Source organism: Myxine glutinosa, chromosome 3 (assembly GCF_964187855.1).
Source record: "Myxine glutinosa chromosome 3, kmMyxGlut1.1, whole genome shotgun sequence".
Lineage (NCBI taxonomy): Eukaryota > Metazoa > Chordata > Myxini > Myxiniformes > Myxinidae > Myxine > Myxine glutinosa.
In genome coordinates, this window is record NC_136263.1 from 35110463 (window position 1) to 35136805 (window position 26343).

At 44.8% G+C, this 26343-nt stretch overlaps 1 protein-coding gene across 3 annotated transcripts in view; it reads right to left on the reverse strand.

Moving 5' to 3' along the window:
- Positions 1–308: 308 nt before the first annotated feature.
- Positions 309–26343, reverse strand: part of BRIP1 (BRCA1 interacting DNA helicase 1) — an 86121-nt gene continuing 60086 nt past the window's right edge. For all 3 annotated transcript variants that reach the window (XM_078773863.1, XM_078773864.1, XM_078773862.1), the window contains exons 17-21: positions 24657–24778; positions 6936–7045; positions 6710–6792; positions 2440–2886; positions 309–1870 (exon numbers count right to left, since the gene is read on the reverse strand). In XM_078773863.1, coding sequence (XP_078629989.1) covers positions 1329–1870; positions 2440–2886; positions 6710–6792; positions 6936–7045; positions 24657–24778 — 1304 coding nt within the window. In that variant the 3' untranslated portion in view covers positions 309–1328. The remainder of the gene's footprint in view (positions 1871–2439; positions 2887–6709; positions 6793–6935; positions 7046–24656; positions 24779–26343) is intronic.

Genomic DNA, 26343 nt, shown 5'->3' on the forward strand with positions numbered 1-26343 from the left:
CGAGCAGGCAAAGTATGGAGCGACCTCACGGGGTTATTTTGACCTCAAATAAAATTCTGATTTCAGATTTGTCAATCGCTAATGTATATTAACACACGACCAAAACAGATTTGGCGAAATTCCGACGATTTTTGACGAAAATATAACATTTGCGTCTGCATTTCAGTAAAGTAAAGTGTGTGCCGTGTCAGCATTTAAAAAATCGAAATGTGGCTCATTGTAAATAACTCCATATGGGGAATAGGTGTTGTTAACGATGACGTCATTGGTGCCATAATTACGACGTCATAATTCGACAGGGACAATGCTTAGTCTGATCAGTTTGAAATTTATTGAGCTTGATTGATGCAACAATTATATTACAAAATATAAATTTATGATGTCATCGCTCACGTGGTCTGGCAGCCATATTGGATCCAAAAAAAAGAAACGTTCAAAAACAGAAGAGTTGGCTCACACCAAGTTGACTGCGCAGGGTAAGTTTCCTATGAATACCATCTAGTTATAGAAAGAAACCCTACACCAGGTACAAGCCTCCTATCCTATTTAAACCAACAATTGGCTTAATAAGAACATTACATACTGTATTAAATAAATTTTATTGACATAAAAAAAGCATGGTTACTATGATACATTTACAATATGCAAGACATTTGTAACATCTTCCCATCATGCAATTGTGTGTAACTTGGGGTTATTCCAAACGGCTTTGAAATGAAAGATTTGATATATTCTTGCACACGAGACATTAAAGTTGTGAAGCAAACGTTTGCAAGAAATAGCGTTTCTTTTACAAAGAATGTAATCAAACTAATTTCTGGCTTCTTTGAACCAATGGATTTTCGTCTTTACTGTATAAGCTTTGAGATCGTTTTCATATTACCCTTCAACAAGACAGATATAGCTTACCAAGTGCAAACCATTTTTTGCGCCACCTGGTGATGTGAACCCGGGATGGCACGACGCCATAAAGCGCCCAGAAGCCAAATCTCTGATGCACAGCAAAGCAAAATTACATCCAATGTTGCAAAACCATTAAAGCAAGTCAAATTAACTTGTACATTTTCAGTAAATACTGCATATCTTTACATCTGGAAACCATTATTATTATTGCACTGAAATATTTCAGCAAAAACAAATAGAATACTCATGTCATGCAACCCTTAGCTAGAGCTGATCTGCATTTAAATCTACAAGGATCTGCAAGTATATTCTACAAGGGCTTTGCTGTTTCTTGATTTACAAATGTACAAACGTGTTTATTAATATTTTTCGACATCACTTTTTAGCAGCGGAGATGGGAGAGTCACCGGTGCTCCAGAGATGTATTAGGGGGAATTTAAAAAAGATTTGTGGAAAGAACGTGATAGACGACACGTCTTCACACGTCGTACGATGGGTGACACCGATTCGCTTTGTGCTTTGGGAGACGCAATTGGCTGGTCAGTGGTCACATGACCCGAAATGGTTTCCTCTGGCCAATCGCTAGAAAAGAGCTCCTGGCTGTTATTGGCCATCTCCTCATCACACGAGTCGGCAGACGCCAGGTCACAGGAAATCAAGTCATCGGGCTCAAATGCGGGAAGGCACGGAGGATCTCGAGTCGCCGGCTGTTTAGCGAGAACGGGAGATAGAGGAGGAGAACATAGAAGTGCGTCTGAAGAGACGGGTGAAGAACAAGACATGGATAAGTCGTCAACTTTGGAGGCTGAGGTGGATGAAAATAAACTCTGTGATGCACAATGAGTCGTTGCCCTCTTTGGTTCACAGCACTCCGTAACATTCTCTTCGACTCCATTGATCACGTCCACCGGTATTTTTGCCCGTGGAGAGAAATACTTGTCGATCGTCTTTCTACATTTTTGAAGATCTGTTGAAAGAGAATTGAAAACGATGTTACAACACCAAATTTCACCTTCATCTACAATCCTTACTGCTTACATATGGTGTGAGCAAAAGGCTTATATATATATATATATATATATATATATATATATATATATATATATATATATATATATATATATATATATATATATGTCACTTCCGCTTCGATGTGAAGCTTAGTGTTGGACGCCTTCGTTTGAACCTCCACTTAAAATAAATGGAATGAAACATTTTTTTAAATTTTGTATTATTCTCTCTCTGATCTTAACATCACCGTCATGCAAGTTGTGAAGATGTTTAAACTTTCTTTATGGCAGATGATTTGTAATACCGGATACCACCACCGGGTGGCGCTATACGATACACACTAAGAGAGAATTGGGATCTTTCCCCCACTCTGAACCCCCTCCCACAGTTATGCTACCCAGACAGAAACCAAACTTGGGGGTACCCTGAGGCAACATGCAAAATTCGTTTCAGTGCTTTTTGAAGCACAATATAAACAAACAAACACACATCGAGCTTTATATATTAGATAGAGGACAACCATACCAGAACTCGTTGTAGGTCTCAAAGGCGTGACTGACGCCTGGATGGGGGGCACGTCACTGTAACTCGGTGATATCGGATTGTTCTGAGATCCTACATCCGTGCACACTCGACTAGGCAAAGGGAGGAATGTCCTTGGCAATTCGGCGTACATGACTGAAGGTAGGAAGGACTGGCTAGATTTTGAAGGCTGAGACGTATTGGGTTTGGATGAGCTTGGAGAAGAGTTTTTTGCCTGGGAGTTGTAGTGGGGAGATTGAAAGTTTAGATTGGTGTGGTGCATGGTGGTCGTAACAGACGTGCTTGGGATGTCAACGGTTGAAGCGCAGCGGGGATGTTGAACCTCCGTATTTGGGACGAGCCGAGAGTTTAGAAAGGAGGAGAGTGACTGCAGAGCCGTGGAGCAATTGTCATTGTGTCGAATCCGCTGCCTCATCCACCGTGAAAGACCTGGAGGGGAAAAAAATGAAACTGAGAAAGAGGGATTGGATAAAGATGGAGTTCTAGATAACAAGGTGTACAATCAAAACCCCATTGGATCAACCCTTGAAAATGACCGGTTTGCATGTTGTACTCTACCGGTTCAAATATCGTTTCAGGACATACCACTGAGCTGTTCTACGCTTGCTGACTTCCTGCTGCCACCTTTCTCAAATGGATTTATGTGTGTTCTTATCAGCTTCACCCTCCACCCCACTGTCAGTTTTAAAAGTAATCACTTTTGCACTACTTTTCAGCTCATGGAGGATCTTGTACATACAATTGCATTCAGGATAAAGACATTAGTAAACATCAGTGTACTTCTGCATTAACTACAAGGACATTAGTAGACAATGGACAAACACATGGTAATGGCCCTCCTCGCTGTACAAACTGGATGCTTTTCACAAAAGTAGTGTGGACAGTAATAAATACTTTCCCACAGACATAGTGTTGTAAATCAAAGATGCTTTCCTGGGGGCTGATGTTTGGACACCTGAAGCAACCAAACCTAACCTTACTAAATACAAAAGACATAATAACTCGGTAAATCATACACAGAAGATCACCCAACAATGGATCGAGGCCCTCAATGTCAAACATGAGACCAGGGACATCTCTCTGGACATATCTCAAGCTTTTGATACAGTCTGGCATCCTGCTCTCCAAACTCTCTGCACATGGCATCCAAGGCCAACTCCACACATAGCTTACTGATTTCTTCTACTCTCGTAGCCAACCTGTGGCACTCCACAGAATCCTTTCATCTCCTCTCCCTGTAAAGGCTGCAGTGCCCCAAGGCAGTGTCCCTATTCCTGATCCTCATAAATCTCTCTGACTCTGGAAAATCCACTTTATATATTTGCTGATGAATCTATGACCCCTCTTCTGTGACATCACTCTTCCTTCAGACAGGCAGGTTGCGGCTTCTTCCCTCTCTTCAGATCTTGACTAAAATCACAAGCTGCTCAAACACTTGGAATATGTCTTTCAGTCCTGACAAATCGCACACTCTATCTCTCACCAAAAGCACCATCTGGTAAAAACAACCTCCTATCTACTTTCCTAACAATCGGCTTGAGGAAGTTCAGTCATTGAAAGTCCTGGGTCTCGCTATATCAGCAATGACCTTTCTTGGGCAAATCACATTTCAAAGTTGGCCTCCAATGCCAGCCGCCACCTGGGAATCTTCCGTTGTACAAAGTCCTTCCTTAGCACTCTTGAACTACTATCCACCTGCAAGGCCTTCATCCACAGCTTGATGGAGTTCTGCTCTCCCATCTGGGCTGTCTCCCCTGCCTCACATCTTGCTCAGCTTGACACCATGGAAACCAAGGCCTTAAAGATTATTGGGATATCTCGCGATGAAGCTGCGTCCATGAGCCGATCACTTTTCCATCGCAAACAGCTCGGTGGTCTCTCTGTCTTCTTCCGCCTCCTTTCTGGTGTTGCACCCTCAGTACTTTCCATCCTTTGCCCTCACCCCCCCCCCCCTTCCCCCCGATTTCTGCAGGGCACACACGGTCCACTACCAACCCCGTTCTGGTGAAATTACCTAAATCCAGAATCACTGCTCACCTCCACTCATTTGTTCCTTTTTTTTCCTGCCTGTGGAACCAACTTCTACATTCTCTTCAATCTCATCCTTCCCTGCAGGTCCTTCAGACAGCTGTTCACCACCATTGCAGATCGCCCCCCAATACAAAACCATGATATTTTCTACCCTCGTTAAGTCCTAATTCCAATCCCTCCTCCTTCCAAATTTCCAGTTTCCCCTTCTTGGAGTTTCTTTCTGTATCCATCTTGTCCACCCCATGCATCCTCTCCTGCCCTTCTTCCCTCCCTTCACCCATTGTTTGTCCAAGTGTCCCTCGATCTTGGCCTTCAACTGCTGTTGCTGCTTCTCCAGTCCCTCCACTGTCCTTTTTGCATCATTACGTCGTGATCCATTCAGTGTACTCACTCTTCCATGAGCCTCGACTATGTATACAAATAAATAAAACACTAAATGTATCCCCACCATAAATGCATCAAAATATGAGAAAATAAATAAGTACAGTACTGAACGTTAAATAAAGCCTAAATTTGTGAAGTGCTGCAAACACTATTGTCCTTCCGGCAGGTTCTCCCAATCTCCCATCTCAGCCAAGGAACTCTGAAGTTATATCAGAGTGGTCATTGGGTTCTTGGTCACCTCCCTGACCAAGGTCCTTCTTTCTCGGGTGCACAGTTTAGTCGGACGGCCAGCTCTAGGAAGAGTCTGGGTAGTTCCATATTATTTAAATTTCCTAATGATGGAGCTTACTGTGCACTTGGGAACTTTCAACACTCTAGAAATTGTTTTATACCCTTCCCCAGATCTATGCCTCCTCACAATTATATCTTGGAGTTCTACAGACAGTTCCTTGGACTTCCTGGTAGAGTTTCTGCTCTGACATGCACCGTCAACTGTGGGACCTTGTATAGAAAGGCGTGTTTCTTTCTAAATCAGGTCTGATCAATTGAGGTGTCCACAGGTGGACTCCAATCAAGTTGTCGAGACATCTCAAGGATGATCAAAGGAAATTGGATGCACCTGAGCTCAATTTGGAGTGTCTTGGCAAAGAGGGTGAATACTTATTGACTCAAGACATTTCAGCTTTTTTTTTATTTGTAAAAATTTCTTAAAAAGAAATTCCATTTTGACATTATGGGGTATTATAAGCAGATCAGTGACCAAAAAAAATAATCTCAATTGAATCCATTTCAAATTCAGGCTGTAACACAACAAAATGGGAAAAAGTCAAGTGGTGCGAATACTTTCTGAAGGCCCTGTATCACCGGCACCCTGAACAAATTCCAAACTCCTGCACTAACTTACTGCTGAGAAGGCAATGGCAAACCCCACAGTATCACCTTTGTGAAGCACCAAATGACTTGCCTTCAGGCAGAGCACACAATCAATCAATAAATGAATCATTCTCTCTGTTTTTTTTCACTCACAATTATTATCCTTTCTAATTCTCTAATCTCCCTCCATTTCTGTCTTTCACGTTCCTTTTTCCACTTCTTTCAAATTTTTACATTCTGTCACTACCTGTGGGTTCCTTCTACTCACGTGCTGTATACCTCAAATGAAGCATTCATCAGTGTGAACCTTTACTCTCGCATTAATTATACTGAAATTTGAAACGGTTTTTGCTTCGATATGTTTCATGCGAAAATAAATCCTGTCTGATTGGAAGCTTATTCTGACACGTTGGAAGAAGGAAAAAAAAAAATACATTAATATAACCTTCCTTTTGGGCACAGAGAAAGACAGCTTGATTAGAAAACTAACACATTACGCGTCACGTCCAATGGGCACAGGCTTGACGCGCAGTGCGTGATGGAAATAAAATGGCGTCAAATTGCAAGTTGTCACTGCTCCTGGTGTTATCAGGACTCTCGACATGGTGGTGGAAAAATGTGTACCAGTGAAAATACGTGGCATATCGTGAAAAGTGTTAGTTACTTTACTCATTGCGTATCAGTGAAAATGCATTAACCGGGAGTGCGTATAACGAGGACTGCCTGCATATGTGATTTGAACCTCAGTTTGAGTGAAACTTGAGCTAAGGGTTCATATGTAAACACCAAGAGGCCAACCCAAACATTTGCTCTTCTGCCTGTTATAACTTTTAAACCTTGCCAAAGGTTACGAAAGAGCTGAATGACATCTGTATGGGAAATCCCAATAAAGTACCGTGATCAAAAAAGGAAAACCAGAAATACAGACGATCACAAGACAGAAGACAAGTAATTAAAAACATACCAGAAATGTACTTTTTTGAGTTTTTGGCAAATCTTTCATCGACGAGGAGGAGAGAGCCCCAATCATTTTTGTGTCTGATGCATCTGGAAACATGGCATGGTGTACGAATTTGAGACTCTTCAAAGGGTGTGAGTTACAGGTATGTGCAGTCAAGAGTTGAAATCTTTTTTCCTGATGTTTCTCAGCTGTAAAAGTCAGTGCAAAAGGAACGAAAAATATGGCTGACCTTCCTAGGGCCTGGTTGAGGGCCCTGTAAGCTTGAATGTCATACCAATGGCTGCCTGAAAGCAAGCCTCGCTTCACTCGTTGATCATTGTAGCGACGCTTTAGCTCCACCTGCTCGCAGGGCACAAGAATGTTATTGTGTGGCTTTAAAAAATATATTATCTCTATATCTATATAAAATCCGCTTAGTTTTTGGACTATTTATGTTTGTATGTTTGGATGGACTGCCTTCACCCCACTGATGGGACAGCTGGCCCGACTATATACACAATTGTAACCTGAAAAAAAAGAAAATCATATGTCCACTATTTTGTGAGGGTGCATAGGTCTCAGGCTTCAGGCCTAAAGCCTCTGGTGTCAGCCCATGAACCAGTGCAATTGGAATTATTCGAGCTATATAACCATGCTGTATTATATATGCACATAAGCAGTACGCATGTTTTTGCTTCATGTTGGAAACCTGGGTTATTGTCCCCCGTCGCACCGCGGAGCGAAAGGGGGACTATGGTTTTCCCCTCCGTCCGTGTGTGCGTGCGTCCGTGTGTGCGTGCGTCCGGGCGTGCGTGCGAACGTGCGTGCGTCCGTGCGTGCGTAAGCAAAGGACCGAATCCTAATTTGGTGTGTGGGTGCAACCCACGTCAAAATCAAAGATGGCCACCGCCATGTATGTCTGACGCCATGTATATCTGAACCTTGTGAGCGGAATATCTTGAAAAATAAGCGAAGTACCAACTTCTAATCTGCTGTGTGGGTGTATCTACACATGAGGGAGAACGCTATTGAAAATTGGGTTGCCACGTCAAAATCCAAGATGGCCGCCTTGTATCTTCCACTTTGTCAACTCACATTACTTCAACGACGGGGGACATTGTATATAACGCTTGTTTTCATTATTTTCGGAAGCGATCGTCATAGTGGTCCGTAGCCTATACTCCGCCCAAATAAAGGGATGAGCAATTTGTATTATAAAGGTTTTTCAATGCCATTTTGGGTTTAGCCCAAGTGTCTAAGACAAATTCGGGCGCAAATAGTCGAAAGACAGAAGGGTTCCATCTATTTGTTTTTACACTCATTTACACTCATCTCATTACACTCATTCAACTCTGCCTCAAATCAACTTACTTTGTATTCGACAGCACCATATATCATCAACATGAAGGAACCCCGATGGGCTCACCCATCTCAGGGCTCATCGCCAAATTGGTGATGCAACGCTTTGAAGATCGAACACTGCATGGTGAGCCTTCTCCGAGGTTGTGGCTGCGGTACGTTGACGACATATTCGCGATCATAAAGAAGGCAGATGTTGACCGTTTCCACACAAACATAAATTCAACATGGCCAGCAATACAATTGACATGTGAAGTAGAACAAGCTGGGTCTCTGCCATTCCTGGATGTACATCTTTCCAGGGACAGAAACGGCAAGCTACACATGCAGGTGTACCTACTAACACGGACAAAGTATTGGATTACCGTAGTGGCCATCCCGCCTGCCAAAAAAGAAGTTGTGATCGCAGCTTAGTAGATCATGCAAAAACACACTGCAGTGATCATGAACAACACCGGATGGAAATACTGCACGTCACCCAACTACTGCGAGAAAACCACTACCCAAATGCATTTATCAAATATTGTCGCCGGAAATCCAACTACGGCAACAACAAGCCAACCACACCTCCACACACGGTGGCACTTCCATACATACAACACGCTTCTGAAACCACAAGCTGTATTCTGCGTGAGTACAACATCCTTACGAGCACAGCTGTCAAAGCCAAAAGCCCAGGTGAACAAATTTGACAGAAATAATGTCATCTACAACATACAATGTGAAGATTGTGAAGCCAATTATGTGGGCCAAACATCCAAACGCTTAACCACAAGGCTAACTGAACATGAAAGCCTGCTCGGAGTTTGCAAAAACGCACCTAAAGGACTCTCAGACTGTGAGAAACAGGATTCTGTGGGCTTTCATGTGTTTTTCACTGAGGCGAGGCTTCCGTCTAGTCTAGCCACTCTGCCATAAAGCCCAGATCGGTGGACTGCTGCAGTGTTGGTTGTCCTTCTGGAAGTTTCTCCCATCTCCACACAGGATCTCTGGAGCTCAGCCAGAGTGACCATCGGGTTCTTGGTCACCTCTCTTACCAAGGCCCTTCTCCCCCGATTGGTCAGTTTGGCCGGGCGGCCAGCTCTAGGAAGAGTCCTGGTTGTTCCAAACTCCTTCCATTTAAGAATTATGGAGGCCACTGTGCTCTTGGGAACCTTCAATGCAGCAGAATTTTTTTTGTAGGCTTCCCCAGATCTGTGCTTCGACACAATGCTGTCTCTGAGCTCTGCAGGCAGTTCCTTCGACCTCATGGCTTGGTTTTTGCTCTGATATGCATTGTCAGCTGTGAGACCTTACATAGACAGGTGTGTGCCTTTCCAAATCATGTCCAATCAATTGAATTCACCACAGGTGGACTCCATTCAAGATGTAAAAACATCTCAAAGATGATCAAGAGAAATGGGAGGCACCTGAGCGAAATTTCAAGTGTCATAGCAAAGGGTATGAATACTTATGTCAATGTGATATTTCAGTCTTTTCTTTTTAATAAATTTGCAAAACTTTCTAAAATCCTGTTTTCTCTTTGTCATTATAGGGTATTGAGTGTAGATTGATGAGGGAAAAAATGAATTTAAACGATTTCAGCATAGGGCTGCAACATAACAAAATGTGAAAAAAGTGAAGGGGTCTGAATACTTTCTGAATGCACTGTATATATACATTCATACATACATACATACATATATATATATATATATATATATATATATATATATATATATATATATATATGTATATACATATATATATATATATAATTATATATATATATATATATATTTATATATATATATATATATATATATATATATATATATATATATATATGTATGTACATATATATATATATATATATATATATATATATATATATATATTGTTACAGACGCGGTTTTGGATGTTAGTTTACCGAGCGGTTTGGTATGACCGCGTCTGCACAGTTTACCCGATTCCACTCGAACGTTGGCTAAGTCGCGCTATGCTAAATCAATTAAGGAAAGGACACAACGGCTGGGATTAAATGACACGACACCAGGGGTACAGTTCTCAAGACCTCCGGAGGAGGTTATAATATTTGTATGCAGAACGTTTAGATTACACGGACAAGAGGTACAGCATAGGAAGGTGGGCACTTAAACACGGTCTTATCTTAGCCCCGACAGACCACAGATAAACGGGACAAGACTGACTCACACAGGGATTGATGGCAAGGAAGGGCAGAATCGATGGCTCAAGGTGCACCTTGGCTCAGGGACAGGATCCACACGGTCCGGTCCAGATATGCGGGGAGGTATCGTCGCGCTGGAGGTGGCGTCTGTTTCTCCTCAAGCTGGGGGCGCATCTCACGTCACCTCCGGTAAGTGGCTGCGTATATCCAGCGGGGAGTGACACGCCCTCGGCTCGTTAGCTCCGCCCCAGATGGAATCGGCCCGCCGCTTCTTATTGGGTGCGGGGGGTTACCGGGCTCCGCCCTTGACGAGGAGCTGACAGTCAGCCCCTGAGTGGTAACCCCGTCGGAGCACATGGGCAATGGCGGCTAACCAAGCCGGAGTGAGGACGCACACTCCCCGCGCCGCGCCGCGCCGCCCCCCTCTGTTGTTGTAGTTGTTGTTGTAGTTCCATGAGATGATGGGAGGATGCGGAGATGAGGTTGTGGGGAGGTATTGGGAGGTCCTAAACTCACTACTGGTGCCATACAATCACATTCTGGTGCAACGAAGAGTCAGAATTAATGGAAACGAGTCCTTAACTGACATAGACTAAGAATAACTAGCAAGATGTCCTATAGTTGTCTACGTGAGATGCGGTGGACCTGGGTACGACATTTAATGGGGGAAAAAGGGGAAGGTCGGTTCTACAGAGTGTTGTTTACAGACAATGGGACTAGGGAATGGGGGATTGGGGATAGTTGGGGAGTATTGGGGAAATAGGGGAATATTTACAAGCGGATATGGATGGAGGCCAAATCCCATATCCGCAACATTGCACCCTTCTCTACCTCGGGGCGTCCCGACCCGATAAATCTTTACCTACTTTAGTGTGGCACTCAGATGTAGTTCCCTCTACTATTAACTCTACCCTGAGTGCGACAGTTTTACAGATGTTCACAAATGAGTAAATATGTCCCCCTGCGACGTTGCACCCTTCTCCTCACAGAAACACACCCACAGGATAACCGAATCGCGGAAAGAATCCTCAAACTAAACATACAGCCGGTAGGGAGCATTATTTACACTTGACGCTACTTTTATTTACAAAACTAACCCAGGACCTGTGATTGTTCTTTCTGGAGGGGAGACAGTCTGCTCTGCATCAATGCACCATTAAAGCACCCAAAAACGCACCAAAGCACCCTCAAGCACCAATCGGTGCAGTCACCATTGTTCATGAAAATAAAAACAACAACCCCTAACCCTGCAGGTGTCTCTTGCTCTTCGGCTCCCTCTGCTGGTGATTCTTATTTGTTCTTCCAGATGTTGTCATTCTTTTACTTTGCTTACTGGCGGCCTATTTGTATTAAAACTTGCACCCAATGTGTCCTTTTTATTTATTTTATTTATGGCCCACAGGGCCGACTAGTGTGGTTCACCTGTGGGGCATCGGTGCCCTGTGGCCAAGGTCCGCCAGCAAGATTTCGGGCCCTCATGGCCGGTTCCAGCAGAGGGGCCATGCCCCAACCCATGGGTTCTATAAGTGGTGCTCGGCCACAGGCATGTGGTCCATAATGTGGTGCATCGATGCAGACAGCTGGTTCTGGGAATTTCGGGCGCACAATGGCCGACGCACGCACGCTCCCCTCGGCACCCAATGGCGCACAGGTCATGTGGGAGACAAAAGGGGAAAGACAATGAGCGAGGGGTAAGGTCACAAGGGTACACATCAATAAGGCAATGCAAGGCGAAATGCGTACGGAGGGCGAAGTGAGAAAGCTCGTCCCTACCGTACGTCACCCCCCTGTCACCTACCCTACCCTTGCCCTTACCCCATATGTACAAAAATCTACACATTTACAAATTCGTCACTACTGTCACGTCTTCCCCATATTTCCCCTATACCAAATTCGTCTCCACAATCCCTCTATCCAAAATTTGCCATCACCAAATTCATCATCAATCCTCATAAGGAGGAAGAGATGGAACAACAAAACACAATGTCACACCCACGTCATGATGCGTCTCACATTCCAAACATCTGCACAATAAAATAACAAAACATGGCATGGTGTGGAGGTACGTCATCTCAGGTGAGTGCATGTAGATGGTGCGAGGAGACTTCAATCCTAACTATCCTCTAAATGACATTAACACACTTTACACTACCCGGGGTCTTTCCCTGCCAATCCATTGGCCAACTTACTCTATGGGTTCTAAAAACCAATTCCCATTGACCAAACTGTGGTGCCTCTCAATTTGGGGTCTCACTCCCCCGATTCATCGCCCGGTGCCTTCGCACAATTTCTGGGCTGCGACGTGTAGCTCTCCCAGCAGGTCTACCCACCTGCACACCTCCACCACTGCAGTTGCCTCCGAGCTTACCTGCTCCTCACCCTAACCTATCTAACTGGGGCAGGCCCCTCCTGGCTCTGTCACCCCACTCGGTGCCCTCTGGCACTGGGCTACCCGGGTCCGTCCTCCGGATCCTCGGGCCCCATCCACAACAACTACTACCGGCTCTCAGAGCCCACCTGCGGCCTCACCTGGCCGACATCCTCACAGTGGTGGAGTGCCCAACCAACTACACACACTAACAGGCTACACGCCCAGCCATTTCCACAACACTAATGCACCCATCCACAATACCATTCTGCAATCGCACTACAAATGCCAATATCCAACCACAATTTACCTATACCCTCTACCTAACACTTACACTACCCGCCCCGGGTACTCGTGAAAGGGGTCCACTCTTCCCCCATCCACACCTTCGCACCATGCACACCACTCCGTACCACTTACTCCAACTCTCTCCACACCACTCATTCTCTGCTCCATATATTCCACACACCTGTACTTGCACACCTGTGCTCTCACACCTGGTGCCACCTGCACCCTTCTCTCCCCAAGCGCATTCGCGCTGATCCACAACACTCACTACTCATCCACTGCTCCACACACCTGTTCAGTTGCACACCTGTGCAATCACACCTGTTCAATCCTCACACACACGGCATCATCTCATCTAACTACTCCCCTCTGAAACTTGCGCTTCCCAGTCGTCCCTTTAAACTATTGCGCTCCCACGTCATTATCATCCACACTAAACTACCTGCGTCCCCACTACAGGTATCCTTGTCACTAACTAACCTTAACGTTACCTAATGTCATCTTCGCTAGATCCCTATCATTATCCAAGCCCTCCCTGGCTCGGTTGTCATAGCCACCCCATAAACTATTGCGCATTTGCCCCACCTGGGAAAGGTGGCAGGGATGCCACCCTTACCCACCGGGCCCATCGCTCACTACCAATTTTGCACATCAAATTTCAACAAATCAAAAATTTGCCAATCACTACCCATCATCTGCCAATCATTACTGCCAATCCTTTGCCAATCATCAAATTTTGTTTTTCTCTAATTTCGGGGCCAAAACACTAACCTCATCACACAGTCTACTTACTAATGCCTCTCGGTGCGCCGTGACATCATTAAACTCGGTTCGTAAAGCCGAGCAATGAATTCGGGTGGTTTGGTCGCCTGCAGGTTGAATCCGTCCGGCTTTCGGTTCAAGGGAGGTGGTTTGGTTGGACCGAGATTCCACGCACCATCTCGGCGCGGCACCTTGCGGTCCTGGGCCCGATGGCTCAATCTCCCTCGGTCGGAACCCCGTCCCCACGAGGGGGCACCGTTCCGCTTCCTCCCACTCGCCCTCGAACCGGACCGGTCGCCTCGCCCGACAAAGCCCGGACTCGACCGTGCGGGGCGGGGCCAAGCCCGAATCGGCAACGACGCTTCGAAGAGAAGCGACGCAGCATCGACCCGCGCCGGGCCTCGCACCCAACAAAGCACCCCTCGCACCGAGCGCTCGCATCGGCTATCCGTCGCCCTAACCGCTAACCTGGTTACCGTCGATGCTTTACTTGCATGCTTACAAGCATACGCTACCCCTTTCACCCTCACAAAAACACACCCATTCGCCGACGCACACTTTTTCCTCCCACGCGTGCCATTTCCACTCACACGGGACCCTTCACCAACGCCCGGATGCTTCCTCGATCCCAAGCGCGTGAAAATTCTTTTGTCGCTAAACATCCTCTTACAAAATCTACCCGCACAATATACAGCACGTCTCACCTTTGGGGTTCTTCTTCCTCCCTGCACCAAAGCCTGCAAACTTCCATTTGGATTAGCGAGTACAGCATCAGGATGTGCATTTAGACTTTGAGCAATTTCCATTCCTTCCTCCGATTGTTGCTCTTTTAACTTTAAGTCCCCGGTCTCTCCAATTTCAACTATACCCATAATTTCTTTGTTCACCTCGACGACCGTTGGTTTTAATAAAACACCCTCTACCTCATCGGTCGCCGGCTTTTCCAAACCCCGTGTCGCGATTTCTACCCCCGTCATTGTACCCGTGCTTTCCTCCGCTTCGCTCAACCAGCGCTTTTCGACCCGCTTTACCTCCTCGTGCACCCCTGGGACCCTTTCGCCCAACTTGCGGTCTCTGTCCCTCTGCTCCCTTTCCTCCCTATCGGCCCTCATTCCGTTTATTGTTGCTTCAATTTGCTCACTCCGAGCATCCATTTTATTACTCAATCTCTCCCCCTCTATTCTCAGCATCTCGGTGAATTGCGCCATGAAGTCCCCCACATCAAAGCCCGCTGGTAGTGGTACGGTCACGGGCGCGGCAAAATTTGGTGCCGCTGTAACCACGTGCGCGAGAGCGCCATTTTGTGCACCCGTAACCTCGTGCGCGACGACGCCATTTTGCGACCCTGCTACCCTCACTGCTTCGCTCTCCTCATGTCCCTCATTTTGGTCCTGGATCGACCCTGCCTCACTCTCCTCTACCGGAACCCAGCCGTCTTGGTCTGCCATAGCGCGACTTTCAAAATTCGGGTTTTTTTTTTTTTTTTGTAAAACACAATCAAATTTCGCCGTTATAATTTCGAGCGCGTGAAACGCGCTCCGGATCGAATCCCACTTCCCGACACCAAATGTTACAGACGCGGTTTTGGATGTTAGTTTACCGAGCGGTTTGGTATGACCGCGTCTGCACAGTTTACCCGATTCCACTCGAACGTTGACTAAGTTGCGCTATGCTAAATCAATTAAGGAAAGGACACAACGGCTGGGATTAAATGACACGACACCAGGGGTACAGTTCTCAAGACCTCCGGAGGAGGTTATAATATTTGTATGCAGAACGTTTAGATTACACGGACAAGAGGTACAGCATAGGAAGGTGGGCACTTAAACACGGTCTTATCTTAGCCCCGACAGACCACAGATAAACGGGACAAGACTGACTCACACAGGGATTGATGGCAAGGAAGGGCAGAATCGATGGCTCAAGGTGCACCTTGGCTCAGGGACAGGATCCACACGGTCCGGTCCAGATATGCGGGGAGGTATCGTCGCGCTGGAGGTGGCGTCTGTTTCTCCTCAAGCTGGGGGCGCATCTCACGTCACCTCCGGTAAGTGGCTGCGTATATCCAGCGGGGAGTGACACGCCCTCGGCTCGTTAGCTCCGCCCCAGATGGAATCGGCCCGCCGCTTCTTATTGGGTGCGGGGGGTTACCGGGCTCCGCCCTTGACGAGGAGCTGACAGTCAGCCCCTGAGTGGTAACCCCGTCGGAGCACATGGGCAATGGCGGCTAACCAAGCCGGAGTGAGGACGCACACTCCCCGCGCCGCGCCGCGCCGCCCCCCTCTGTTGTTGTAGTTGTTGTTGTAGTTCCATGAGATGATGGGAGGATGCGGAGATGAGGTTGTGGGGAGGTATTGGGAGGTCCTAAACTCACTACTGGTGCCATACAATCACATTCTGGTGCAACGAAGAGTCAGAATTAATGGAAACGAGTCCTTAACTGACATAGACTAAGAATAACTAGCAAGATGTCCTATAGTTGTCTACGTGAGATGCGGTGGACCTGGGTACGACATTTAATGGGGGAAAAAGGGGAAGGTCGGTTCTACAGAGTGTTGTTTACAGACAATGGGACTAGGGAATGGGGGATTGGGGATAGTTGGGGAGTATTGGGGAAATAGGGGAATATTTACAAGCGGATATGGATGGAGGCCAAATCCCATATCCGCAACAATATATATATATATATATATATATATATATATATATATATATATATACGTATGTATGTATGTATGTATGTATGTATGTATAGATAGATAGATACACCACACATATACATGTTTTAAAAAAGGACAACATGCATGGTCTGACAAGAAACACTTGCTGTATGAAGTATATACTTGCATACACGTACATACGCATACGCTCACATCCGGGGTCTGCCTGGCAGGCACGTAAGACATCAGCCATTATAAAGCTCGCAGTGTTAAGGGGTGTTGCAAAACATTTTACCTTTTTCCCCCCGAGAACCCGTTACGGTTGTACACACATTCAGGGGAAAAAAAGGTAAAATGTTTTGCAACACACATTAAGTGTGGAAAATTTCTGAGGAGATTCTGGAGACTCAATAGCTCAGTGGGTTGTCACTGCAAAAGTGATGGTGGTCCTTGGTTTGAGTCCCTGGTTGAGTCAGAATTTTTCACACTAGCCCCACGCAGGATTTCAATTCCTGTTAATTAAAAAATAAAAAATAAAAATAATAATAATTTTAAAAAAATAATATATATATATATATATATTTATATATATATTGTTGTGGTTTTGGAATAAAGGGTAACCCCCCTCGTAGGTAGATGCACCACAACATGTAGCCTCGCGATATTATAGTTATTTCTTAGTAAATGTAAGGTAGTCTCCTTTCCTGCGTTAGTTTTGCGTTGAGCAGGCCCGTGAGTAGGGTGTTCTTTTGGCGCTGAAATGCCACGTGCTCGGCCTGAACAAGTCTGGCAAGGCCGAAGGGAGGAGCTGCAGGGGGAGTGGCCGGTAAGCAACGAGCCGCCAATCAGGGCTCGAGGGGAGTGGCTTACCACGGCGACGAGAGGTAGGGCTTGGAACATTCGAGTAAGACTCTGGGGCAGGGCCATAAAACCCTGCCCCGGGTGCCTCAGTCGGAGAGGGAGTGCCTCAGAGAGTGAGAGTTGAGGAACATTCGAGTCGCGCAGCCCATGAGTCGAGTCAGTCGGGGTATCAGAGAAGTACGAGTGAGAATCGCAGCAGAACGAGTGGGTTGAACTGTTTGCAATCGTACACGAACTTTCCCCGTATTAATCGCGCTTGAGAAGGCGACCCGTTCCGGGCCACAGACGCGCGACCTCCTTGCCTGCGCTCCCTGCACGTGCCGTGACCACCAGTGGGCCACGCCGAGCGAGCTGTCCGGAGTGGACGACGCCAAGGCGCGTTTGGCGCGCGAACTTTCTTCCTCCATTTCCCCGTGTGAGTGAGTGGGCCCTTTGTCTGGGTTTAAGTTAAGATTGATTAAGCTTCTGCTCTGTGTCCCCTTTCCTTTATCCGATTATTGCACATTGTGTAAATAAATTGTGTTCTTCCTCTGATTTGACCGTTCCCGTCCTCTCCATCCATTGGCCTAGCATAGTACGAATAGAACCGCTCGAATCGGGTTGAATAGAAATAACAGCACGAGTCACATGATACGCACACCGCTCGGGCGTACTCGATTAAGCGTGGCTTGTGCGAGGTGGAGGAAGCCAGGAAGAGGAGCTACCTCGGAGTAGAAGTAGAGTAGAGTAGAAGTAGAGTAGAGTAGAAGTAGAGTAGAAGAAGGAAGCTACCTCGGAGACATGCTGAATGGAGAAGGTGGATCAGACTCGGCAACGGTTACTAGAGTGAGATGTGCATGGAAGAAGTTTCGGGAACTGAGTGGCGTGCTGATGATGAGGGGAGTGTCGTTGAAGCTGAAGGGAAAGGTGTATGCTGCATGTGTGAGAAGTGTTATGATTTATGGGAGTGAGACATGGGTAATGAACGTAGAGCAGCAACGAAGGTTGGAAAGGGTGGAAATGCGAATGGTTCGACGGATGTGCGGAGTATCGTTGAGAGAGAGGAAGACAAATGATGAATTGCGAAAGATGATGGGAATAGAGCCTGTGATTGATGCTGTGAAGAGGAACAGGTGAGATGGTTTGGTCATGTGTTGAGGAAGGATGAAAGTGACTGGTTGAGAAGAGTGATGGAAATGAATGTAGAAGGAAGTAGAGGACAGGGAAGACCGAGAAAGACTTGGCTAAAGATGGTGGAAGAAGAAATGCGGGCAAGGGGGTTAACAAGGAGAGATGCAGAAAATAGGGCAAAATGGAGAAGATTGTCATGGGGACCGCAAGACTAACCCCCGCTCTAGTAGGGAAAATGGCCTTTAAAATGCATGTTGTGTTGTTGTGCGAGGTCCGGTCCCCGTTTTCGTGGCAGCGTGGGTCAAAGGTACGTGCGGTGTCGACCCGATACCCTTTTTCACGCTTGCTGCGGAGGTGGCAATTTGGCCTCGTGGACACGAAGACCCAAGGGGAAAAAGGGGTTTAATCCCCCCTTTGTAACGTGGACGGGCTTCGGGAGATCCGCAACAGTATATTTATATACTCTTCAAAAAAAGAAACTTGACATCGGTGAAAATAAGAATCGTCAGAAAAGATAAACGGAATACAACGCAATTTGAATACCGATGCATCTATCTACCCTTGCCGATATCTCTGTTGGTGGGGTATAAAAGGCCACAACAACGGTGGTTCACAGAACGGTGGTACACCCTATGGACACGGTACAACAACACTGGAAGTGTTCGTGACAGACCCAGGTCAGGTCGACCCAGACTCCTAGAGTAACTACCGCCACCCAAGATCGCTATATCCGGTTGCGACACCTACGTGAATGAACCACAACAGCAACATCCACGACTACCCAAATCCCTGGGCTACGCAGAATCTCCGACCAGACAGTGCGTAACCGACTGCGGGCGGCAGGACTTTTTCCTAGAAGACCAGTGCAATGTAACGTCACTTGGCTGAAAGTCTGCAGTGGTGCAGACAGAGAGTGAGATGGGCACGTGCAAGATGGAGGGCCGTTCTGTTCACAGATGAGTCCCGCTTTCTACTGAGACACGCTGATGGACGTGCACGTGTCTACAGACGTCGGAACGAACGTTATGCCCCAAACTATGTGCAGCAAGTCGATTGATTTGGTGGTGGAAGTGTCATAGTGTGGACAGGTATCCATCATGGTGGCCAGACGGCTCTTGTGCATGTGGCAGGTGCACTGACTGGGGTCCGCTATAGAGACGGGATCTTGCAACTTCACGTCGTTCCGTTCATCAACGCCAACGGTGGACTTTTTCAACATGACAACGCCCGACCTCATGTTGCACGTGTCTGCCAGGACTTCCTCCAGCAAAACAACGTTCAGATGTTACCCTGGCCTGCTCGGTCAACCGACTTGTCCCAGATTGAGCATCTGTGGGATGTTTTGGATCGCCGTGTTCGCCAGCGGAATCCCCCACCTCAGACACTCCAGGAACTGCTTGTGGAACTTCAGCAAGAGTGGCAGAACATTCCACAACATGTTATTCAGGATCTCATACCCTCCATGTGTCGCCGCTGCCAAGCTGTCATCAATGCTTGTGGTGGCCACACCAGATACTGACATTTTGGTCTATCCTTTTGTCTTTATCAGGCCTGTGTATGCTGTTCGGTCAGTTCACCGGTGATCATGTCTCTGACATTTGTAAAGTGTTCCTGTTACAGTAATCGAGACACATTGCAAAGTTTGTATCAATCATATTCTCTCAGTTAATAAACCCATGTCAAGTTTCTTTTTTTGAAGAATATATGTGTGTGTGTGCGTGTGTGTGTGTGTGTGTGTGTATACATATACATATATATATATATATATATATATATATATATATATATATATATATATATATGTATATATGTATATATACATACATACATACATATATATATATACATACATACATATATATACATACATACATACATATATATACATACATACATATATATATATATATATATATATATATATATTGTTACGGACACGCGGATTAAGATGTTGCTTGACCGAGCGGAATGGCCGCCGTGTTCGCACAGTTTACCCGATTCTTCCCCAACTCACCCGATTCCACTCGAACGTTGGCCGAATCGCGCTACGCTAAATCAATGAAGGAAAGGACACAACGGCTGGGATAAATGCAACGACACAAGGGGTACAGTTCTCAAGACCTCCGGAGGAGGATATAATTGGTGATGCAGAAACGGGTAGATTACACGGTAAGAGGTGAAGCACAGAAAAGATGGGCACTTAGACACAGTCTTATCTATCCCCAACAGACCACAGACAAACGGGACAAGACTGACTTACACGGGGATTGATGGCAGGGAAGGACAGGCAGTCGATAGCACAAGGTGCACCTTGGCTCAGGGACAGGATACAGCACGGTCCAGTAGATGCAGGGAGGTGTCACAGCGCTCGGTTGGTGGCGTCTCTCTTCCTTAAAGTCCAGCGCGCATCTGACGTCACCTCCCTCTCCCTGCGCATGCTCAGCGGGGAGTGACACGCCCTCGGCGCGTTGTCTCCGCCCCAGATGGAATCGGTCCGCCGCTTCTATTGGGTGCGGGGGGTTACCGGGCTCCGCCCTTGACGAGGAGCTGACAGCGAGCCCCTGCGTGGTAACCCCGTCGGAGCACATGTTCAATGGCGGCTAACCAAGCCGGAGTGAGGACGCACACTCCCCGCGCCGCCGCCGCCGCTGTTGTTGTTGTTGTTGTTGTTGTACCATGAGGAAGAGCTGCGGGGAGGTATTGGGAGGTCCTAAACTTTCTAACGGTGCCATACAATCACATTCTGGTGCAACGAAGAGTCAGAATTAATGGAAACGAGTCCTTAACTGACATAGACTAAGAATAACTAGCAAGATGTCCTATAGTTGTCTACGTGAGAGGCGGTGGACCTGGATGCGACATTTAATGGGGGAAAAAGGGGGAGGTCGGGTCTACAGAGTGTTGTTTACAGAAAATGGGACTAGGGAATGGGGGATTGGGGATAGTTGGGAAGTATTGGGGAAATAGGGGAATATTTACAAGCGGATATGGATGGAGGCCAATCTCATATCTGCAACAATATATATATATATATATATATATATATATATATATATATATATATATATATATATATATATATATATATATATATCCCCAACATATATATATATATATATATAATTATATATATATATACTGTATATATGTATGTATGTATATATATATATATATATATATATATATATATATATATATATATATATATATATATATATAATTTATATATATATATATTTTATATATAATTATATATAATATATATATATATATAATATATATATATATAATTTAAATAAACATAAATGCAAATTTCGCATGTGGAAAAAGTAAGTACACCCTTGGCTCTAATAGGTGGTATTGCCCCCTTTGGCAGAAACAACCTCAAGTACGTGTTTCTTACAACTGTCTACCAGTCTCTGACATTGACTGGGATAAATTTTTGCCCACTCCTCCATGCAGAATTCTTTCAGCTGTGCGATGTTTGAGGGGTTTCTTGCATGCACAACTCGTTTCAAATCCCCCCACAACATCTCGATGGGATTTAGATCGGGGCTTTGACTTGGCCATTCCAGAACCCTCCATTTCTTTCTTTTCAGCCATTCCTTGGTGGATTTACTGGTATGTTTAGGGTCATTGTCATGTTGCAAGGTCCACCTTAGGTTGAACTTCAACTTTCCGACAGATGGCCTCACATTATCCTCAAGCACCCTCTGGTACAATGAAGAATTCATGGTGGATTATATGATGGTGAGCTGCCCAGGCCCTGATGCAGCAAAGCTGCCACAAACCATAATATTTCCACCACCATGCTTTACAGTTGGTATCAGGTTCTTGTGGTCAAATGCTGTCTTGCCGATCAAATGCTGTTGCTGTTGCTGGTTGCTGGTCAAATGCTGTTGGTTTTCGCCAAACATGTCTTCTGGTACTGTGGCCAAATAGCTCTACCTTTGACTCATCTGTCCAGAGCACATTGTTCCAGAAGTGCTGGTCTTTGCCGAGGTGTTCATTGGCAAACTTTAGTCTTGCTCTGATGTTCTTTCTGGACAGCAAAGGTTTCCTCCTGGCACACCTCCCATGTAGATCAAATTTGTGCAGCCTCTTTCTAATGGTAGACTCATGCACTTTGACATCAACAGTGGCAAGAGCTATCTGTAGGTCCCGTGATGACATTCTGGGGTTCTTCGAGATTTCTTTCAGCATCTTGCGGTCTGCTCTCGGGCCGAACTTGCTGGGGCGGCCTGGCCTGAACAAGTTGGCAGTTGTTTGGAATCTTCACCACTTGTAGCTGATCTTCTGGACAGTCGAATGATTGATTTCAAATTGTTTGGAGATCTTTTTAAATCCCTTCCCAGACTCATAGGCATCTATAACCTTCTTTCTGAAGGCCGCAGAGAGCTCTTTTGTTCTAGGCATGGTGACGCTGCACACTTCAACAACAAAGAGCAAACCAAACTAAATGTCTGAGGTTTAAAAAAGACAGGTTCCTCCAAGATCCTCTCTAACGATGTTCTAATCATTTGCACCTGAGCTGGTGCACCTGATTCTAATTTTAGGTATTTGAGGTAGTGATAAATGTAGGGGTGTACTTACTTTTTCCACATGCGAAATTTGCATTTATGTTTATTTAAATTATACAATGGACTACAAAATGTAAATGTTTCATGATATTTGTTATATTATATCACCTTTATCTATCAATATTGTTGAAATGAAGATCAAATAGCTGTTTGTTGAAATATGTTGAAAAAGTCAAAACTTTACATGGGGTGTACTTACTTTTTCACGTGACTGTACATTCAAAGTACACCGCCCCCATGCCAAATAATTAAATATCCTACAGCGCGGCATTTTTTGTATACTGAATCGAGGCTCGTGAAAGAGTACAATAATTGATCAATTAATTGCATAATTAAAATCAATAAAAGATTATCATAAAATATTTTCTTAATCAATTGGCTAATGGCATAACTAAACCACTAGTGCTTCATCCGAAGATGTATCTTTTAGAAATTTAATTAAATAAGTCATAAATAAAAAATTAAATAATTCATTGATTAATCAATAAATAATTAATCGATTAAATGATGAATCAATAAATCAAAAATATCCTTTATGGCCACATCACCTGGTCACTGTCATGTCCAAATATTATCTTCCTAGCTCAAAAGGTGCCTGAGATATTGCCCAGATGAGAAACAAAACAAATAAATAAATAATAATGGAAATAAATAAATAATAATTATTAAAAAATTAAATAATTAATCAATTTGCTAATAGAACACATAAACCACCACCATTTCATCCGAATCTGTAACTTTAAAAAAAAAAATTAGTCATTAATCAAATAATTAAATAATTTATCGATTAATTGATTGATTAATCAATAAATCAAAAATGGGCAGAAGATAATGGGCAGAAGAGAAAGGAAATGTATAAGTACTTAATTAATCGCGAATAATTAAATAACTCATCAATTAATTGATTAATCAAAAAACAAAAAATACAGTTTTTGACAAAGGACTTGCTCACTATTGTGCCAAAATTTCAGCTTCCTAGCTCAAAGGATGGCTGAGATATCGCCCGGACAAACAAGAAAACAAACAAACAAACAAGAAAGAAAGCAAGAAAACAACCAGAGTGAAAACTGAGTACTCCCTTTCAGCGTGCGTCACTGCCGAGCCCCCTTCGGTGCCCGGCAATGACGTTATGCAGCGCCTGGAGATGGCATAGGAAAGATGCGGTGTACAATAGAACCAGTTTGAAAAAAGGTCTTCTTCTTTCGTATGCTATGCATGGCAGTGTGTAGCATCATCAGCTGAAGGGGTGGCTGTACTGCTGATACAGTGTCCTCTGTAGGTTAATGAAGGAATTTGGAATTTGTTCAAGGTGCCGGCGATAACTCGCCTAATCTTCATGAAGGACACCATGGGATCATCAATGAATGAATGAATGAATGAATGATCGTTTTAAGGCCATTTTCCCCGCTAGAGCGGGGGTTAGCCTTGCGGGCCCCATGACAATCATGGTTCCCTGTTTGAGGCAATGTTTTTACGGCCGGATGCCCTTCCTGACGCCAACCCTTAGTCGCCTCTTACGATGCGCAGGGATACGGATCATCGGATAGGATACGGATAGGGATGCGCATGGGATCATCAATGCCACCAACTAATGCTGGCAGAGGGGACGCCCAGTTTAATGTCCATCAAAGGGACAGCATGTACTTGATGAATCACGCTGCATACAGAAAACAAGACAAAAAGAACTAGAAAGACCAACACAGACACATTTAGTTAAAAAGCACTTGCATGTCATTTGCACGAGTAAATTAGCCACTCAAATAGAAGGATCAATTAGATTAATTGGAATTTTAAAAAGAAAGGAAAGCACTTAAACCTGATGATCCTTGAAGCTTGGAAATGGAATTCCAACCGTGACTACAGCTCGAGCTCTCTCATCGGTAAAGTCGAGGCCTTCGCACACCTTGCCACGGCAGACACCAAGCAGCAACGCCCCACCTCAAAGACCACCAGAAAAAAAAAATTAGTTGTGACTGGGTTATTGAAAGAGCCTCAAGTGGATTGGTAAGTTAGAAGGACCATTTTTTCACATCCAAATATAAAGTTCATATTTAATATAAATGTATATAATTATAATAATGAGATACACAATACTGCCGAAACAGTTTCTTATCAAGGGTTATGCTAGGTGGTTTTCCATTGCATTCCCAGCAATTGGTTAGGGCAGGGATTTGGCCATGGTGCTGGCGATAGCCAGCTTATTCTTCACAAAGCACACAGTGGTATCTTTAATGTCCACCAACTAATCCTGGCAGACGGGACAATCAGTATAACGTCCATCCGAGGAACAGCACACACTGGTGCCTCGCCCTACCTGGGAAACACCTGGGTGGCAGTTTATAGCTGGGATGAGATTTAAACCGTCTTTGAGTCAGCGTGAGAGGATCCTCAAAGTAGTCATTAGTTTTTTTTTTTTTAACCTCACCTCTCATTTTCATTCTTTGGTTTATTTTCATTAAATCATTTGTGGTGCATTTTATTTGTTGTGTTTGCTTATTCGTTGTGGTTTTGGGAACAATCCCGTGTTTGATCGTTCAGCTAAACATCTCGCATTCCTTCATTACCGTGCGCGACAAAAATAACTGCTATATATTCAGCTGCTCGCCTCAGGAGTTAAAGCTGGTTCGGCTATTCGTCCAAGGCTGGTCTTAACTAGCTACAGACAGGACAAATGGTGTCAGAAGTGGGATTTTTTGAATCCATCAGGACAGCCACGATCCAAGCGTACTGAGCTTGAAAAATTTGGAATCTAAATTTTGTCTTGCTCTCATCGAGTGGGAGGTGATCGTAGTACTGAGGTCCAAATTTTATAGTTAATTGGTGTCGGGAAAACGCAAAAACAGTGCATTGTGGAGTTAAAAAGTTTTTTCCCCGAGGTAAATAAAGGCACATGTGGGGGAAAAAAAGAAAAGAAAAGCTGCTGTGCTCGTAATGGAGGACGTGCACGAAATAGCGCAGCGACGCAAAGGCAGCAAAGACGAAGGAAGCGAGCCGCGGGTAGATTCAGATGAGGATAGGGCAGGAACCTCCCCCGTCCCCCACAATGGCAGGACCTGAGACGCAGAGAACAGGTCCGATGACTTTCCAGGCCATGTTTAAATCATTAATGGAACAAAATAATGCCCAAACGAACAAAATTGATGCCAATACTGAATGATTGGAAAAACAAAATTAATGAAATGGAAAACAAAATTAAAGGAATGGAAAACAAAATTGATGGAATGGAGGGTAATTATGAAGGGAATGAGTGATCGATTGGAGGGCAAAAGTAATGCTTAGAATGAACGAATGGAGGGAAAAATGGATAACAATTGTTAACAATTGGAGGGAAAAATTGAGGGAATGAATGAACAACTCATTGAACAAAGGAATGAAATGAGGGAAATCAATGAACAATTGGAGGGCAAAATTGAGGGGAAAAATAAATGACATTACCAATCAAATGAATGAAATAAAAGTAGAGATTAAACAGGAACTGGGGGAACGGATTGATGGAATAGAGG